At 37.1% G+C, this 20323-nt stretch overlaps 1 protein-coding gene across 4 annotated transcripts in view; it reads right to left on the bottom strand.

Moving 5' to 3' along the window:
* Window positions 1–14788, bottom strand: part of RNF43 (ring finger protein 43) — a 66650-nt gene extending 51862 nt beyond the window's left edge. For 2 of the 4 annotated variants that reach the window (XM_025361219.1, XM_025361221.1), the window contains exon 1: window positions 12498–14788. In XM_025361219.1, the coding sequence (XP_025217004.1) occupies window positions 12498–12749 (252 nt within the window). In that variant the 5' untranslated portion in view covers window positions 12750–14788. The remainder of the gene's footprint in view (window positions 1–12497) is intronic. The other 2 variants (XM_025361218.1, XM_025361220.1) reach the window with 2 other exon arrangements.
* Between the last annotated feature and the right edge of the window lie 5535 nt (window positions 14789–20323).

Genomic DNA, 20323 nt, shown 5'->3' with positions numbered 1-20323 from the left:
CAGGGTGCTGAGGTTTTCCTTTGTGGGAGAAAATGACATCATCAACACCTCAGTGACAGTAGGGAATGCAGGGAATGTGGCTCCCAACATTTGGTGATACCATCAACTGCCTGGGAGAAACCCCAAACTCCCAAGAGTCAAACACTGGTTTAAAAAAGTTTTTTTGGGGGGGGGCAGAGGGGGGAGGTTGTTGTTTTGAGTTTATTAATAGTGTTTGATGTTTCCAAATATCAGTTTTAAAAGGGAAGATAAGTTAGGGGGACCTCTTCCGGTAAGTGTGTACTTCAAGAACCAAACATACATGAATCAGGTCCAGACAGGGCAATTCAAGTCATTTGTATCTTACCAGGGCACATCCAACCAAGGAAGAATAAAGATTTAGTTATATTAGGCTCTCTCCCAGCTCTGAGATGAGTATATTCTTTGGGGGACTTGCTAATGTTGCAAGTTTGCATTCAAAATAAATTCTAGGCACTCACATAATCCCCCAGTCTCCTCCAAACTTTCTTTGATGTCCAACAACTAAGGACAAGGATCTTTGATTATAAAACAATTTCTTTGGTTGGAAGAAAATTCTTTGCAGGGCGTGAACAGCAGGAGAAAGAAAAGGTTTTTCTGAAGTGCAAACTAGTTGGAAACCCCCTGGGGAAAGAATCTGATTCCCAGTCTTTGAGAGGAACAGGCCTGCCTGTACAAGCTGCCTCTGCTGAAGGCCTCTAAGAAGGCGCTTTTGTGTCTACTGTATGGCCCTCAGCAACAGCACGGCAGCCCTTCTCTTTTTTTTTGCCAGCGGAAGTTTTCCAACTCTGGGAATACACAATGCAAAAAGTCACGGTTTAATAACAAGGCATAGTTACTAATCAGATGGCCCCATTTCCACTCCTCCTAGTTGCCTCCAGATGCTTACATACTAGAGCTCTATCCCCCTTGCCCCATGGGTGAACACCCACTAGCTGCTCTGAAATCTTATTTTTAGTATAATTATTCAGCTTATCTCTAACAATTCACTTCACAGAGTACTTAGGATCAGAAGCATCCTACTCCTTTTACTTTCATGGCCCAGGCTGGTTCTAGGTTGTCTCTGGCTCTTTCCGGTTTTTCCAAAGGCTAGATTCACTTAGGTGCAGGTTAGTGATTGAAGTCAGTGTGCTCTGATCATTGGGACAGCCTTAACGAAGGATTTACAATAAGGGTCCTCAATCCACTACAGATATTTTAAAATACGAAACTCCAGAGAAAGGCTCCTTTTTTGTGTGCGTTAACTGGAACGTAAAGACAGTACAGGACCAGAAGACTGGGAGTACAACTGAGTCTCATGCTTAGTTCTGCTACCTATTTATTGTAAGACATTAATTTAGTCAGATATCACCTACCAAACAAATTTTGTCTTTGATGTCCAACAACTAAGGACAAAGAAAAAGAACTAAATAGGCAAGATACATGTCCCTTTAATATATGAAATCTATTTCTAGAATAAGCATAAACTCTAAAAGTTTAGAGCTGGAAAGGATCTTAAAGATTATTTAGTTCTCCCCCAACCCTACACCAACAGATGAAAGATTAAGTGACTTGCTTTTACTTAAAATGATCATAAGGTGCCTATGGACTTTTCATACACCCCAAGGGGGCAATCCAGTAATCCCAAATACTCACTCATGATAATTTTTAAATGTTTAATGTGTGTCATAGAGTTCACTAACTTTAGAGTAAAATAACCTAATGTCATAGTGGATGGGTACATTCTTCTTAAATGGTTCTCTATACGCCTCACATTATACTAAAATCAACACATTTTAGGGAACATGAATAACACATTTATGACTAAAGTCAATAATAAAAAAAGGTGCTGAAAACAATTTTTGTTAAATAGAGGTGATATTCAAATACTCTTCACCTTCTACATAAAGGGTCTTAGTATTTATTTCTTCCCTTATGGAATGCAGTTTGCAAAGAATTAAAATCAAGCTAGTTGAGATAAAGTCAAACAAAACTTCCAATATGTTGAATTCTGTTTAAAGCTAAATTTACTGTTTTAACTAAAATTTAACAGGGACTGATTGGCACATTGTAGAAAGTCAGACTGCAACCTGAAAAAAAAGCCATGGTGTCTCGTCATTCTAGACTCCTAAAGACAATGCTATAAAGATGAGTATTATACACATAGGAATATAACAACCTGTAATTAACTGATAACAGTAAAAGGTTAGAAGGTATGACTGGGTTGTAGTACTTTTTTCTCTAACTTTAAGCTACTTGAAGTTGCCTGGGTTAAAATTTAATATTTTGTCATTTGTTTTTTCTTTAATCATAGAGAATCTGAGACAGAATTACCATAATCACTTGAATGACTCCTGAAAAAATGAAAATCAGCACCCTAGGCCAGAAACGGTAGCTCATGCCTGTAATCCCAGAGCTTTGGGAGGCAGAAGTGGGAGGATGGCTTGAGCCCAGGAGTTCAAGGTTATAGTAAGCTCTGATGGTACCACTGCACTCCAGCCTGGGTGACAGAGAGAGGTGACAGGGAAAGACTCTGTCTCTAATGACAAGAAAGAAAGAAGGAAGGAAGGAAGGAAGGAAGGATGGAAGGAAGGAAGGAAGGAAGGAAGGAAGGAAGGAAGGAAGGAAGGAAAGGAGAAGAGAAGAGAAAAGGAAAGAGAAAAGAAAAGAAAAGAAAGGAAGAAAGAGAAAATAAATCAGCACACTAATGCATTTATGCCTACAACTACATCTGGCATTCAATACATAATGCCTCCTGCTATTTAAGTTGATTCTCCTCAGGTGGACTAGGCTAAGGTGCTGTTCTTTGAATTACTATAGTATCTGTCACAGAATTTGGTACAAATAGGAAAACCACATTACAAGGCATCTAGGGAATCCAGCACATCTTCCAGTCTTGGTAAGATTCTCAGCCTAGACTTTATAAAGACATGATATTGCTCTGCGAAGATCCAGGACTACAGACCACCTGATGTGCAGTGATTCTGTGGCAGAATAAATGACACAGCACCACATAAAAGTATTGCTAGACTGCGGTGAGGTATTTTTTGTCTGCTCACTTGTTTTAAAGTATGCCTTGTAGTTGACTAGGGATCAAAGAGGAAAGAGGCCCTGCGGCAGTCTATATCTTCTTAATGGAATGTTCAGGGGAAAATCTCTGCTGACATCTGCTTTTTAATTTCCCTGCAGTGACCCCAAAAGGTTTATAATAAATAAATAAACAATGCTAAAAATATTGGCCAGTAAGATACAGCAACAGATTGGAATTCTTTGATAAGCACTAATCTGAGTTCAATTCTTCATATATAAAATGAGAAGACTGGACTGACTGTTTTTTTCTGGCTTGAAATTTGATGATGATATTTCACAAATGGAATATTCTGCTACTTTTCCCTCCCCTCCATCAAAACTGTATTTTACTCTAGGAATGGAAAACTGAATAGGACTTAATTCCAATATAGGGCCAATATACTCCTTCAAAAGTTAAAGAAACTTGACCACAAGAATTTTAAAGTCAGATCATCCATATAATTCTAGGTATAAGATATTAAAATAAGGGAACACAAAGCCCAGATCATATAAAAGATGTTTTTCGTTGTTTTAGAGTAGATAATACATAAGACTGTAGAAAATGGTTTGGGGGGAAAAAACGAATAGAAATCTATACATTTTTTTGTTTTGTATTTTTAGAAAATAGCAAAATAAGTAGACTTAAAACATAAGGCCTTTAGTCTCATCCAAATTATTCTACAGAAGTAAAATACCAACAGTGTTTCTCAAATGTCATATATTTATGTATGTACAACAATACCTTTTTGATATACTAGCATGCACAAAAGTACATAATAATTTAATGTGCTATTTAAAATTATAGTTGTATTATAGTCAGTTTCCATCATGACAGGGTATTCTAGATTTAAAGCAACAACAACAAACAGGAGTCTTGAAGATAGTTATACTGCCTCTGCTTTAGATTCAAAGACCGGAATTTTTTTATTTTTTCTGTTTTGAGACAGGGTCTCATTCTGTCACCCAGGTAGGAGTGCAGTGGCACAATCTTGGCTCACTGCAACCTCTGCCTCCCAGATTCAAGCGATTCTCCTGCCTCAGCCTCCCGAGTAGCTGGGACTACAGACGTGCAATATCACACTTAGCTAATTTTTTAATTTTTTGGCAGAGACAGGGTTTCACCATGTTGGCCAGGCTGGTCTCAAACTCCTGACTTCAAGTGATCCACCTGCCCCAGCCTCCCAAAGTGCTGGGATTACAGGCATGAGCCACCGCACCTGGCCTAGAGATGAGAATTTCTAAATATTGTAGTCTAACTTCTTATCTTGAGGAATAATGTGCCAGGCCTTTGTGCTTACAATTTTTTGAAAACCTTAGTTTTTAAATCATTTTGGTTGCTCTGGTGTTTCCAAGTTTGTAAATTAAACACAGATTCCAATATATTAAAAAGTATAGCACAAAATAAAATTTATCTATGAACTGTAAAGTTTAGAACCCAGATGAAAAGGGTATGTAAAGTAGCTTATCTGTCATTCAAAACAAGCAAGCAACAACAAATCTTGGCTTTAAAAAATATATAAAGTTTTCCATTAGAGCAAATAGAAATTTAAGGGCCCAAAGAACCCTGCCCTATGGAAAGCAATGGAGCTTAAAGAGTGGAAACTAAAGACATGAGAAGAAAACAAAAAGCTACAGTTTGTTTTATACCCTCAGTTTTACTGAATGTAGTAACTAAATAGACACATAAAGCCACAATGGTTCTACTAATCTCAAAACATGTGAGTAAAATATCTATTATTCTTAAGGGCCTTTCAGTGGAACTGCCATGCTGAAGGGATTGTAAGCATTTCTTGAATTGATGCAGTTCCACTTCATATTTGGAGAGCAGAATTCACTTATTACACATAAGAAGATCTTTGTCAGACATCATTTTTTAGTTCTGGAGTTCCTACACCTAAGGTCAGGCCACTTTCTTATAACTGCATCATAATATTGTTGTTTGTCTGACTTCAAGTAATATATACAAGTACTTTTCAAATTAAGTAAACTGAAGGTAAATTTGTTTTGAGAATTTGGTTTAATTTCTTGAAATAATTGGGATTATGTTAGGATAGTTGCTCTTCTTTGGAGTCCTTAGATCTCTAGATATGTCTTACAGACTCTCTCAACTCACTGAGATTTTATGCAAAATTGTGTATGTTAAGTATTTGTGTGTATTTTGTGCCTATGGTCAATAATGATTATCACATTCTCAAAAGGGCCTGTGGCACACACAGACAAGATTAAAAACTGCTTTAGGGTATCTAAAAACCAGAATTGGTAATCACAAATTTAAGTACTAAGAAGGTAAGGTCCTTTGGATGCACGCTAATATCTTAAAATCAAAGGTTTAAAATCAGGACCTGAATAATCTTTCTTGGAAAACCAGAATATCCTAAACAGCAAGGTTTAAGCTATCGAACTAAAGAAAAAATTCTAAAATCCTGTGTAAAGGAGCACCTTAAACATATCGATTACAGCCACATTTATGATTTTTGAACTAACAAGAAGTCAGAAGAGTAAAGGAACATAGCCTGCTATATCAAACCACACACACTCAAAATAATCTACCTTATAACATACTTTAAAAATGTGACAAGCATGTTTTATTCTAGAGTGATCTCCCAGCCATCAGAGTTACTTGGTACTACAATATTCCTTATATTCATTAATAAATATTTACTGAGTACCCACCATGTCCAAGGACTAAGTATACTTAGATGCTAAGTATACAGCTTTGAACAAAGGAGACAAAAATCCTTGCTTTCACAGAACTCATATTCTACTGTGGGGAGAGAGACAACTACAAAACTAAAACATTATAGCATGCCACATCAATAATTTTGTAAAGAAAAATACAGCAGGAAAGGAGAATAGGAGTCCTCGGGTAAATAGGAAAAGGCCTTTAGGATTTCCACTCAGTAGAACTGACCTCTGAGAAATCCACATCTTCAGATTCCTTAAAAGTTGATTACTCTCCTATCTCCTGCAAACCAGACTGGCTCAGTCTCTGTGCAACTTTGTGCTTAGATGATTTACTTTCTTTCTCTTTCCCAGTATATTTCCTTTTCTGTAAAATGGAGTTAATAGCACCTGTTCTTACCTGGCTCCAGGTATGGTGAATCATTTTAAGCTTCTTGGAAGAAAATTTCTACATAAATTTAATGGAATATCATTCTCACAGTCTTCTCTAACAATATCCTGCTACCAATTCTGGTTCCTAACAGGATATTACTCATTTATAACATTTTTAAAAATCTACTGTAATTAGCAATTTGAAAGTGATAAAAGGGAAAAAAAATTTTAAAAATCCAATAAACTCTTTCCAATTAACAAAATGTAAAGGCTTTTTAATAAAACAAAAACAAACAAGCAAAACCATGACCTCCAGGAATACCTTGTTTCTTAGACAGGGTCTCACTATGTTGCCCAGGCTGGTCTTGAAATCCTGGGCTCAAGTGATCCTCCCACCTTAGCCTCTCACGGTGCTGGGATTACAGGCGTGAGCCACCACACCTGGTCCGGGAATACCTTCAATAATGCAGACAACATGGCAAAACCCTGTCTCTACAAAAAATTAAAAAATTAGCTGGGCATAGTGCTCTGTGCTTGTGGTCCCAGCTACTTGTGGGGCTGAGGTGGGCAGATCGCTTGATCCCAGGAGATCGAGGCTGCGGCGAGCTGTGTCTGCGTCACTGCACTCCAGCCTGGAAGACAGAACAAGACCCTATCTCAAAAAACAAAGAAACAAAAAAAAGTAAAGTAAATTATGGCTAGTTTTGGGATAATTATAATACACACACATATTTACATACACACTTTACTATAATACAAAACCCAAGGAAATACCTACCCCCTCCCCCCCTCCCCCCGCCCCCTACCCCCTGCCAACCAAGAGTCTGCCAAATGAACACTAAATAGCCTGATGGGAGCAATAGCCAGGGACATACTTCATTCACTACCTCCTATTAACCAGATATGTATGAAGCTGAACTTACAATTTTTTTTTTTTTTTTTTTTTTTTTTTTTTTGAGACGGAGTCTCGCTCTGTCGCCCAGGCTGGAGTGCAGCGGCGCGATCTCAGCTCACTGCAAGCTCCGCCTCCTGGGTTTACGCCATTCTCCTGCCTCAGCCTCCGAAGTAGCTGGGACTACAGGCGTCCGCCACTTCGCCTGGCTAGCTGTTTGTATTTTTTAGTCGAGACGGGGTTTCACCGTGTTAGCCAGGATGGTCTCGATCTCCTGACCTCGTGATCCGCCCGTCTCGGCCTCCCAAAGTGCTGGGATTACAGGCTTGAGCCACCGCGCCCGGCCTGAACTTACAAATTTTTGTTGGATACAAATTTTTGTTGAAGTACAGAACTGTTATATATACAAATCTGTTTGATGAGAACTTATTAAAAATTATCATTGAAAATATTCTGCAGCTTCTTTCTCTTTCCTGGGTGCCAGGCTTCTAACAACAAAGCCAAGTCTAGAATAGAAGACTCGAAAGCCATGTCAGGAAGGCTCTGAGCTGGGATCATAGGAGGCAAGCACCTAAGAATGTTTGTGAGCACAGAGGAACTGTGTCTGATGGTATACTCCTGACTACATTCCAAAGTCAATTACTAATTAATTGGATTTTCTGCACCTTCATTTACATAAATAACAGAGTTGACCATACTTTGAATATCTACTCTATACTTCTTTTAAAGGCTGGCATCAAACAAAATCACAAAATTTCTATTTTAAAATTTCTGCATGGAAGGAACTCTAACTTGAGCAATGTCAGTTAAATGCATGCTATTTCAATGTTTATTGTTTCAGGTTCCTATATTAGATAACTTAACCTAGACTTTTAAAATGAAGAGAAAGATGACAAAATATGTTACATTATAAGGGAGATACTGAGTAAACAGACATTGTGATTTACTAATATCTTTGCAAATGAAACACAAAATGAGAGAAATAGAAGAAATACAGAGATTATTAGAAGGTAGCAGGATATGATGCATTCTGCATCAATCTCAGATAATAGTACACATCATTTTCATTCCTTTCTACTCTGGAAATAAATTTTTTATACAAACTCTAGACTGATGTTCTCTTCATCTGTGGCATTCTTACATATACAGTATTTTAGAGCTGGTAAAGCATGGGCTCTGCAGTTCAAGTTCCAGCAACACCACTTATTAGATAATAATAGTTAATACTTTGACAGATATTAACATTTTAATCCTCAGTTTGCTTATCTGTAAAATGTAAAAAATAAAGGTACTGAATTTCTTCTCTCATGAAATTATTATGAGAATTCAATGCGCTAATACATGTAAAGTGCATAGCAGAAGTTTGGCAGTATTATATTTTAATTCCTCAATTTCACAGACTGGAAATCTGAAGCCTAGAAAGGTAAAAACTATTTTGTCCCAAATCACACAACTATTAATATTTATAGTGGCAGCATATTCCTCTGTGTGTGGAACTAAAAGTCAAGTCCTCCAAGTCACAGTTTAGATACTTTGCCAACTATAGTTTGCAACATAGGACTGTCTCTCTAGCTTTGGCCAAAAACTTAAAGTTTCAGGCCCTGCCTACAAATAATGTAAAAATGCAAGGATGGGATAACTATGTGCTGACTAACAGGTAAAATTAAGAGGCAAGCAGAGACATTGTGCAAAGGGGAATTTCTCCAGGAAGTGTTCACTGCTACTGGCCACGTGCTAAACTACCGCTGCTCCCATGGTAGGTCTGAAGCCTCAGGGGAATACATTTTAATCTTGATCATAACTTTATCCTGGAGTCTAAGAAAATCCAGGACAACCAGCTGAGCAGGAAGAGTGTGATAGTTAGAGAATTGGTGACATCTCTTGTGCTACACTAAGATCCTCTTACTCTTTTGCTCTGAGAAGAAAGAATAATTTTGAGTTGTCCCTTGAAATAATATTTATAAATAATAAACAGGATTGAGAAATAAAATATGACTGTAATCATTTTTAGAAGTGGTGGCAATAATATTCCTTGAAATAATAGAAACAAACATTGATAAGAGGTAACCAAACCAGAAAAGTGGAAATTAGACAATGAATCAGCTCCAACACTTTTCCTTCTATAATGGTATAAAACAGGAGAGAAAGAATATATTCCAATGTGAATAAAAACAGTAAGAAGTAATCACTATCATTTAGTCCTTTTTATCAGTCACCGCCAGGTAATTAGGAGATCTGAAAAGTTTCCTTGACCTGGATTTTTGATGGTTATTAAAATACGGATCCAGAATAGCAGTGGAAGGTAATCCTAAATGTACAAATTCAGTGGAAAACAAAAGAAAAATAAAAGAGTGGAAGGAAATCAGAGAAGAGGAAGAGACAAATATTTTGGCAAATGTAGGGGAAACCTAAGAATTAGACAATTTAAAGACAATGACAAAGAGTTGGAATGATACAGTAATATACAGAAGCAACTCTTGGGCAAAATAGAAAGGAAAATAATAAAATTTGGACGGTACTAAAATGAGATGTTCTGAAATCGAAAAGAGAGGACTTGAGAAATAGAAGGGCAAAGGCAACAACACTTCCTCTTCTACTTTGACTTTATTCTAGCGCTTTTAGAAGAATATTACAATTTATAATTTTGAACATACCTTGTAAAATAGATCATTACTATTGGCAAGGAAAAACCTAAACACAAACAGTGAGGGATAAGAATTAGAACAAAAATCATCAAAACTTGACTTTCAATGCCCTTGTACATACAGCCATCAGACAAAGTTGAGACAAAATTCTTTTAGAGGCAATTCTACGATCTATTTTACTATTTAACAAATTGGGGGCACATTGTCAAGGAGGGGTCTCCTTTTATCTAAGAAAAATTAAAATCATAATACAAATGAAAATTCAGTTAGTTTGGTCCTTATGAAATTGTCTATATGCTGAATTAATTGAGCAAAATGTAAAGAAATGTCTGCTTTTCAGAAATTATCTGAGAATTCCAGAAATAACAACATTTTTTTTTAAATCGCTGTTCTCATAACTGTACATTTTTTGGCACATAGCATCCTCAAGTTTAAAAAGATTTGACTGCAATCTTTGGAGACAACTAATCTTAACAGGCAACTAGAATAATTCGTAGGTAGAAGGATTCACAGAATTATCCAGAATTCCTCAAAACCAAAGAGAAGACTCCTTTTAGATTTGTGACACCAGGGTACAGCTCTCCACTAAGAAAGTTAAAGTACAGCAAAGCACATCTCTAGAAGATATAAACAGAACTTCAGTTAAATGGAAGGCTTGGCTAACCACAGTTCAGTAAACCTGAGTTGCAGTGTAATCTGATAAGGAACAAACAGCATGGATTCCAGAAGTGTAAACCATGTGTCCCTAACACACTAGAGTTCTTTGAAAGAATTAATGAAAAAAATGGATAAAGAAAACCATATATATAATTCAGAAGCTTGTTTTTTAAAAATAAAGTTTCTCATAAGAGGCTACTGAGAAACTTTAATAACTGTTGTAGATTAAAAATTGATTAACAGACAATAAACCAAAACCAATATGGAAAGTATCCAGAAATTAATACTAAGCTAGTGAAAAAGCTTATTTAAAGACCTAAAAGAAGCATATGTGGACAGAAAGGTGAAGACTAAAAAATTGCCAGTGACATAAAACTATCCACTGTAAAGCCTGAAAGTCTTTGCTAAGGTATGATGAAATTCCCTCTTCACAAAGTAAAAACAATACTTAATGTATAATGATAGGATCAAAGTTAATAGTTTAAAAAACAAAAAAGATTGGTAAGATTTGCCAGAGTGAGAAAAAGGATAGAATAAGAGAAGATATGATAAAGATTGATAAAATAATGAATGGCAAAGAGAATGCCAACTGGTGCTGTTTGTTTACTTTTTCCTTTATGAAAACACAAACTTTATGTAGAGCTTTATGATAATAAGATTAGAACTTAAAAGAATACATTTTATGGACCACATAATTAGCCCACTGAACATGCTATCACAGGATATCAATAAGGCACGTATGGCTCTCAAAAACTTCAGTGATATCAAAATATGACTAGTAAAATTACTTATGGTAAAAACTAAAATGGAGCACACAATTCATGCTTCAGGGTATTAACTAGGCAAGGCCAGGAAGGAAGTTTCCTTTCCAATTGCTGTAGTATTCAAGATGATTTATGATTTTAGCTTTTAAGTATTCCTAATTCCATTTTAGAGTCCAAGTTATCTTATTCAAAAAAATCTTATGCCATTTTTCCAGATATACTCTTCTTTCCTATTTTTCTAAATAGCAAAGCCTTCCATTTTCACCTAATTCTCCTTCTACTTCATTTATCCCAGCTTCAAAATATTGCCTAAGAAGTGATAATGAATAAACACTAAACCATATATTAAAGAATACATGTTTGGGAATAAGTTCTATAATTTGTTAAATTTTCCTATCTTCTCTAAGTAGACAAAAATTAAAATTCATACAATAAATTGGTTCTGTTCATAGTCTGTTCATATCACAAAATTAAAATTTGAGTTTGGATGCTAAGATGGATCACATTTAAGAATATTTTAACCTGTGTCCAGTAGCTACAGCAAGAATTGTTCTTTTATATGATAAATTTCAATCAATAAGCAACATCATTTTATGGAGTAAGACAGTGGAAAGACCATTAAAAAGGTACAGCCCTCTAGGTTCTGTCTTTACTATGGGGAATGAGCAATTGGTCTATGAAATGCTATGGCCCCAGTCATTTCATGTATGAATGAGTTACAGGCAACATTCACAGCCTGAAAGCCTAAGAATCTGTGCCTGAAAAACTTGGCAGATCAGTAAAAAATATGTTAAATTTAAATTCTTGAAAATGATAAAATTATGTGTGGATGAGGCCAAAGTGATCAGGAGGCAGGTTTACACCTTGTGTCCATTTTGTAATCCAATCCTCTCCATTTTGGGCTTAGCAATAGGGTGCCACACGTGGTGTAAGGCCAGCCATAGCATTCAAGCTTGACTGAATTTTAAAAGTGACACAGTAATCAAATATGCTCCAAGGGCATTCCAGAATTTCAGGTGCTGCTGACCATTAAAATCAACCTTCTTAGTGCTTACTTCAATTTAAACAGGATGTAAAGTACAATCCTCACGTCAATTAAATACAAGCTCATATACTTCATCTATCAAAAATTAGAGCCCAGAATATATCACTTAAAAAAAGGTATTATGTGTATCTAAGTAGTTATGCAATACCAGTTAAAAATAAGCAGATAATCTTCTAAAATATAGGATTTATGTATTTCTTCCAGAGTATAAAATAAGAATTTGCTTTAGAATGCCAATAAGGCAGTATCTACTCTTTCTATGAAATAGAAAGCTAAGCAGTAGAAGCCCATGTATGGTATTTCATTTGGGAGACAAAAGAAGAAAGGCATATTTCAAACAGATGGAAAGTGAAATATAATAAAGTTATACTTGCCTGCATTAATTTTCCTTCTGCTGGAGTTATTTCAGCAACACCAGCAAACACACCTTCCAAAGTGAGATTCAGTTTTCCTGTGGGGTCCATTTTCAAGGGGATCACTCTGATAATAGCTTTCTGTTCTGCTGATCTTTCAGACTCCACCGCTGCTGCCAGCACCAGTCCTGTGCGTCCAAAGCCTGCCTGCAGGGTAGCCATCAGCAGCCAGGGCCAGAGGGCAGCCAGCTGCAGCTGGTGGCCACCACTCATGCTACCAGCTGCAGCAATGCACTTCAACCATACATACTGCTTCCACTAGCTAATACCAAATGCAGGTTCTCAGATCCAGACAAATGGAGGAAAAGAACATTTATGCTTCAGTTTCAGAAAGCCAAGTCGTAGTTTTGGCCCTTCCTTTCTCTAAAGTTTATTCCCAAGAGCAGGTGGCATTCCTGATTGGGCAAAGAAGAGGATATTTTCAGCCCACATCTGCGGCAGGTATGTCATTTTCTCCCATCTTCACTGTGACTAGCAAAGATCTCACCACTTTTCTTTGGAATTTCCAACTTTGCTCGTGATTGAATGTCACATCGTGAATTTGTATTATGTCAGATCACTTGGCATTGCTCTTCCATATGCATCAAGTTGCCAGGCACTAAACCCAATGTTCACGAACAAAACAAGGCAAAGTAAACAGCTACCGCCATGCATCAAAGGTGAGAGTGAAGAACTCCAGCTCAGAAAAGGAAGAGATGGCCCTTTTTAAGCCATAATATGTGTCAATGGTAGATGACTAAAAACCACAAGGAGATTTTTTTTTTTTTTTTAATGGAGGAGAAGAGGGAACAATAAAAATTTCAGGCCACACGTTGATGTCCAAAGATGCTACAACATGTATTAGAAAAATTTCCACATTAAACTGTATTTCAGTGTAGCCAGGGTTCTAGGCCCACTGCATTTACATACTTTTCATGAACTTAGACATACCATAATTTTTTATGTTTTACCAAAATTTGCCTATAAATTAGGTGCTAATTTATGTATCTTCACACATTACAGGATAATCCTGGGCATCACAACCTTTTCCAACTTTCATAATTAGAGTATTTGAAAAGGTTAGCTTTCCAATTATTTTTCCAGTTAAAATTCATATTTCTATCTCCGTTTTCTTTTCTCTCTTAAGGATTCTTGATTTTATTCTCCAGCTCGGAAATGCCGAGCACTTTGATTTCCCATGAGATGCTTTTGGAAACTACTTTAATATCCAGATTTTATGATGTGTAATTTTCTAGGTTCATAAGAAAAACAAAGGACTATTCCTAACATGTTTTCAAATTCCTTGAGGGGGTGGGGAATAAAAGGTAGGGAGAGCAGGGAGGCGATTAACCACAGGCTCTAGGTAGAATACCCTGAAAAAATACAAATAAGCTTGAGTAGAATAAATCTGTGCTATTTCCAGGCACTATGAAAATTTGGGTCTTTGTACAAACACAGAATAAGATTTTTAAAATGTGCACCCTTAAGTAAATAGAAATACACTTCACCCACAAAGCCCTCTGTGTTCCAAGGTCAAGTTTAAAAATATTATAAAGTCTTCAGAACAAGTGCTGAAAAGCCAAGCAATTGAACAACATGAACCTGTTATATAGATTCGTTTCTTTTGCTGAGGCAGAGGGAGGGGAGAAAAAAAGAATTTCAAAAGAAATCTGCAAACCTGTTGCGCTGTCGGGCCCACTGGAATCCACGGGGGTGAAACAAATTCAATTATGTTTTTACAGATCCTGCTCAAAAAAGGTTTCAACTGCTTAACCAAGTACAGCTCATTCTTCCACCTTCTTACTCTGCAACCAAACAAAGTGCCCCATACTACAGGTAGGTGCCGAGAAATTCCGCAGCCTGAAAAAATAATCCATGCAGGTCAAAGGCAGAAATTTACTCCAGGATGAGAGATGCTGTCCCCAAGAACTAGATTAAACACTTACAGAAAATCCAAAATCATTTCTGAAACCTCCTTTCTAATAAAAGTTCTTTTTTTCTCCAAACAGCATATAAAATGACCAAGTCTTGAAAGAGAAAAGGAGCAAAGTAGCAAATACATCAACAATTCACTATCAGAAACACAGAAAATCCCAGAGAGAGAAGGCAGTATCTCTGAATCATGGATGGACTTGGAAAGTTCGGAAGGATTCGAGTGCTTCCTTTCAGAAAGACAATTCTGGATCAACTCCCTAGAGCAGGAAGCCTGTGGTTTGTAATTGGTGTTCTAGCTCTGACTCCCTCCCCTGGGACAGCAATCACGCTCTCTACCTGCTGACAAAGTGAGGGTGGAGCTGCTAGAGGCAACCACCCCCCACCCTGCCCCCCTCCTCCTGGTACGCACACACAACACTTACTTAACCAGACACGTTCTTTTGCTCTCTCCCCTCCCTCAGCTCCTCTACTCCCTCTACTGAGCCACAGCTAAACTGCATCTAATTTGATCCCCAGTACCTACGCAAGCTACCACATGCAAATCAGGGCCACTCAAACATATCTAAGCAGACTCTGCACCCAACAGAGCATAGATGATGGTATGAGGAAATAAACAGAAAAAAATAAAGGTAATCCAGAAAAGAATGGACACAAGGTTTTGCAAATATAAATTCAAAAGGATTTCTGCTCATTCCAAGTTTGAGTGTCTATAAATGGCAGAAAGCCAGAATGAAGTGATCCTGTGCTTTAGTACTTACTGATTTACTGCTACTTATGTCTGCTACCCTGGGAAGGGCTCTGTCCATTTTATGCTTAGCTTTTCTTCAGCTCTTACTAATTTAAATTCAGTAGCTCTGTCTAAACTGTGCCTATATGGAACTTTCAAATCAGGGTCATATCAGAGGTCTGGAATCCAACTGTTATTTTCTTTTCAATCTTTGAGAGGTGAAATAATACTATGGATCAGACCTATGCCTTCAATGTAAGACTCCAAATAAGTCCATGTCATAAATACAAGCAAAAGGGTAAAATATGATTAATGAGAAAATCATAGGCAAAGAGAAAATGAATTTCTGGCTAATTACCACATTCATGAACTACAATCCTTATTACTACCTTGCCATTAGAAATAATACAACAGTTTCTAATACATTTATAACATTTGAAGTTTCAAATTACCAGATTATATTTGACGTGGTGAGACATTTTATTTCTGAACTGCTGCCATAAACTTTCAAAATTATACAAATGAACAACAATGTGGATATAGTTAAATCTAGTGAACTGTACACTTAAAAATGGCTATGGTAGTAAATTTTACGTGTTTCTTACCTCATGTACAAATGAATCTCTGATCATCTGTAAAATGCCGATGATAATAATTACGATAGGTCTGTTGTAAAGATTAAATGACATAATGCCTCTGAAAGCAAAAAGGATGAGTAGTCTACTGACCTTCAACATTGTTTTCCCTGTAGATAAGGTTTATGAGAGTAGTTTCAGAATTTCAGACCTAATAACTAACCTAGATCAAAGACAAATTTGAAAATAATTTTTTTGTTTATTTTTGTTGTTTGAAACAGGGTCTTATGTCACCCACGCTGGAGCACAGTTGTGCCATCATGGCTCACTGCAGCCTTGACCTTCATGGCCTCCCACCTCAGCCTCCAGAGTATCTGGGACCACAGGTGTGTGCCACCACACCCTGCAAACTTTTTTTTTTTTTTTTGAGACAGAGTCTTGCTCTTTTGCCCAGGCTGGAGTGCAGTGGCGCTATCTTGGCTCACTGCAAGCTCCGCCTCCCGGGTTCACACCATTCTCCTGCCTCAGCCTCCCAAGTAGCTGGGACTGCAGGCGCCTGCCACCACGCCCAGCTGATTTTTTGTATTTTTAGTAGAGATGGTGTTTCACCGTGTTAGCCAGGATGGTCTCGATCTCCTGACCTTGTGATCCACTCACCTCAGCCTCCCAAAGTGCTGGGATTACAGGTGTGAGCCAGCGTGCCTGGCCAACACCCTGCAAATTTTAAAAAATTTTTTGTTGGGCCAGGAATGGTGACTCATGCCTATAATCCCAGCACTTTGGGAGGCCGAGTTTGGGGATCACCTGAGGTCGGGAATTTGAGACCAGCCTGACCAACATGGAGAAACCCGAAAAATAAAAAAAAAAATTAGCCTGGCATGGTGGCGCATGCCTGTAATTCCAGTTACTTGGGAAGCTGAGGCAGGAGAATTGCTTGAACCTGGGAGGTAGAGGTTGCGGTGAGCTGAGATTGTGCCATTGCACTCCAGCCTGGGCAACAAGAGCGAAACTCCATCTCAATAAATAAATAAATAAAATAAAATAAAATAAAACGAACGTTTTTGTAGGGATGGAGTCTCCCTATGTTGCCCAGGTTGAACTTGAACTCCAGGGCCCTAGCAATCCTCCCATCTAGGCCTCCTAAAGTGCTGGGATTACAGGCATGACCCACCATGCCAGGCCTAAAATAAATTCTTAATGTAGCACTTTTTCTGTCTTGTTTGGACTTTAAGAATATAATGCAGGTACAGCTGGCTGGGCATGGTGGCTCACGCCTGTAATCCCAGTACTTTGGGAGGCCGAGGCGGGTGAATCACTTGAGAGTTCGAGACCAGCCCGGCCAACATGACGAAACCCCATCTCTACTAAAAATACAAAAAATTAGCCGGGCATCAGTGGCATGCACCTATAATCCCAGCTACTTGGGATGCTGAGGTGGGAGATTCTCTTGAACCTGGGAGGTGGAGGTTGCAATGAGCTGAGATGGTGCCACTGCACTCCAGTCTGGGCGACAGAGCAAGACTTTGCCTCAAAAAAAAAAAAAAAAAGGAATAGAATGCAGGTACTACAGTAATCCCTTGGTATCCATGGAAGACTGGTTCTAGTACCCACTGAGTACCAAAATCCAAGGATGCTCATGTATTAAAATGGCTTAGTATTTGCATGTTACCTATGCACATCCTCCTGTATACTTTAAATCATCTCTGGATTACTTGTAATACCTAAAACAATGCTTATACATTCCTTAATTCTCATGGATTTAAAGTGTATGGCCTGTGGCATATTCAAGTTTTGCTTTTCGGAACTTTTGGAATCTTTTTTCCCAAACTTTTTCAATCTGAGGTTAACTGAAACCATGGATGTGGAACCCACTGATATGGAAGGCCAACTATATAAACCCTTTGTAGCTCCTTTCCTAAAAGATAGGAAGAGTTCTAATTCTGCTGGAGATAATTTTTTGAAATCTGTCATGGTTTATGATTTTATTCTGTGTATGCCATGTAATTGTATAGCATAAATAATGCAACATATACATTGTTATACATGATATATGCAAAAACACCTTTAAAGTTAAACTAAACCAAAAAAATAACCTACAAATGGGCTTTGCCTCATCTATTCCTGCTTAAAATGTGCAAAGGAATGAAGAGACCTAGCCCTAGTAATTAATACACACACTTAATTGACAGAAAGAAGACAGATACAAATGTGGTTGCCCTCTCTTGAGGAAACTCTGAGATTTGGAAATGATGATGATATGCATCATGAACCTGGAGACCTGGAGAAACTCAGAATCAAACCAAACAGTTCTATGTAGTTTAGTTCACTGTTTTAGGTCACCAGAATTGCAAGAGCAATTATTCTTCAGCTTCAAAGTTTTGGAGTTACCCTCTGGGTTTGATATACTACAACATTTTCCTAGACATGTCATAAAGATGCCATCACTATTGTAATGAAATGCCTAAGTCTCAATGACATCTACTAGCTAATCTTATACATGAGACAGGTCATCCTTCAGGGTCTACTTTCACCTCTGGATTGATTAAATTTATTAAAGATCATTCATCCTTTTCCAAAAATGTAGGTTTCTGTAAAACATGTCTAAGAATTGTCCTTATCCTTAATGGCATTTAAACAATTCCATTGCTATTTAAATAGAAAAAAAAAAAAAAACTTTTAAAATTCAGATTATTTGAAAAACAAAGTACAATCTCATTTGAATTATGCTATTAACTGTCATAATGACTGAGTTTTCTATTAATCACCAATCAAACAGTAAGAACAGGCAAGACAACAAGTCTAGTTGGAACACTCACTTTATTGTTGACTGAGTGAAATTTATCAGTGCTTAAGGTACTGAAATACTGAGGTACTAGTCAGGAACCTTGTTAGTTGACTAGTTGTGTCAGACCCTACTGGCTAATTCACAGGAAGATTTTATTATACCTCTTGCCATTTTGCCCAAGTCATTAACGACAGCTTTAGTTGATAGATACAAGGCATGTAAGGATAGCAGGAGATCCAGCTCCTTGGTCTGCTGTATTCATATATAAAAATGTTTGGAAAGCTGAATAAGGCATTTCATTAATTAAGCCTTAAAACAACTGAAACCAAATCTATGCCAAGGTTCCTGCTTGACATGTGTTCCTCAAAAGATATTATCTCAACATATATAAAGCTACGAAAGCCATATTTAGGGGAAAATATCATCTACACAGTGTATTAGCTCTTCAACATGACAGAGAAAAAGCAAAGTTCCTTCATTTGGAAATTGGGTCTCCTCTTCACATACTCTGACAAAATATTATATAGTCTGGCCAAAAGATACAGGTGTCTTGATAATTTGCTCTTTTAAACCTTGCTAATAAAGATAAATAAATGCCCATCACATAGACATTATCTAGTCTAATCAGATGGACCACACAGGTCGCTTTTCAGAATCTACTTTAATATCTAAACAGAGTCACTGCAGATCAACACAGAGCTCACCCTTTTCCAGAAAAGTAGATCTCTGTAATATTTCTAGGGTTTGACATCATTGGGAAGGCACAGTGCAGTATAAGAAATGAACTGTCACATCCACAGTGGCTAGCATAGTACTTTGTCATATCACCAAGTGCCTTTTTAATTAGTTTCATATTCCTAGGCTTTCCTTTTGTTTCTGCAGTGCTTAATAGGAGAACTGAAGCAGAATCCAGTAAGAAAGTTCTGGTCAATCGAAAGACTTTAAATCAGAAAGTTTCTTGCTGTCACTGGGTAAGAAAGTAAGGGATCAACCACAGAAACTGGACATCCAAGACATCCTTCTCTCCTAAAACAAAGTCCCACAATCCTACTGCACAAATCTAGAATCCTATAACAGGGATAAGAAAAAAAATGTTACCATCTATCCCACTATCCAAAATTCTCTCAGAAGCTTAAACTAGATCGAAACCATTTTTTAAAAATCAGAGGCATAGCTTCTGCTAAATGACTACTAATCAGTTTTTCCCCACATTTGCACACAATACCTTATATAGATGAGAATTTATACTTATTGAATGTAAAAATCTAAAATAAGAAAATAGTGTATTAAATCTCTTAATGTTTTTGTTCACACATTGTACATTTTCCCTTCAAAATAAAAATACTACACATGCATCCTTTATCCTTCTATCCTGCAATAATAAAAATATAAAACTTTAAAACCTTTCAATCTATCAGCATTTATAAATACAATTATATAAAACAAGTTAAATACTTTCTTTAAAGACATTTAAGTAAGTGATATATTAATAAAACCTTTTTACCATTTATGATAATATATCATTAAAATGAAAGAAAGATACGAAAATAGAAGAATGCTTCCATTAATATAAAAGAATCAGGGAGTGTTAAGTGTGATAGATGGTCCAAGTCCGGATGCCTTGCTCTTAAAACAGAATGCTAGGTTAGGAAGTAAGAGAATTTCCTGGTTAATCACTTAGAAAATTAGCTCTTCTCCAGAGTTTCTTCCCTGGAATTCCTGATGCATTTAGACCTGTGATGTTGGTGACCTCACATGCCTTTGTTTCTCACACGATCTCCTCTAA

The sequence above is a fragment of the Theropithecus gelada genome, chromosome 16, assembly GCF_003255815.1.
Source record: "Theropithecus gelada isolate Dixy chromosome 16, Tgel_1.0, whole genome shotgun sequence".
Lineage (NCBI taxonomy): Eukaryota > Metazoa > Chordata > Mammalia > Primates > Cercopithecidae > Theropithecus > Theropithecus gelada.
Note: the sequence above shows the minus strand (reverse complement) of the source record. Positions and strands in the feature narration are given on the sequence as shown.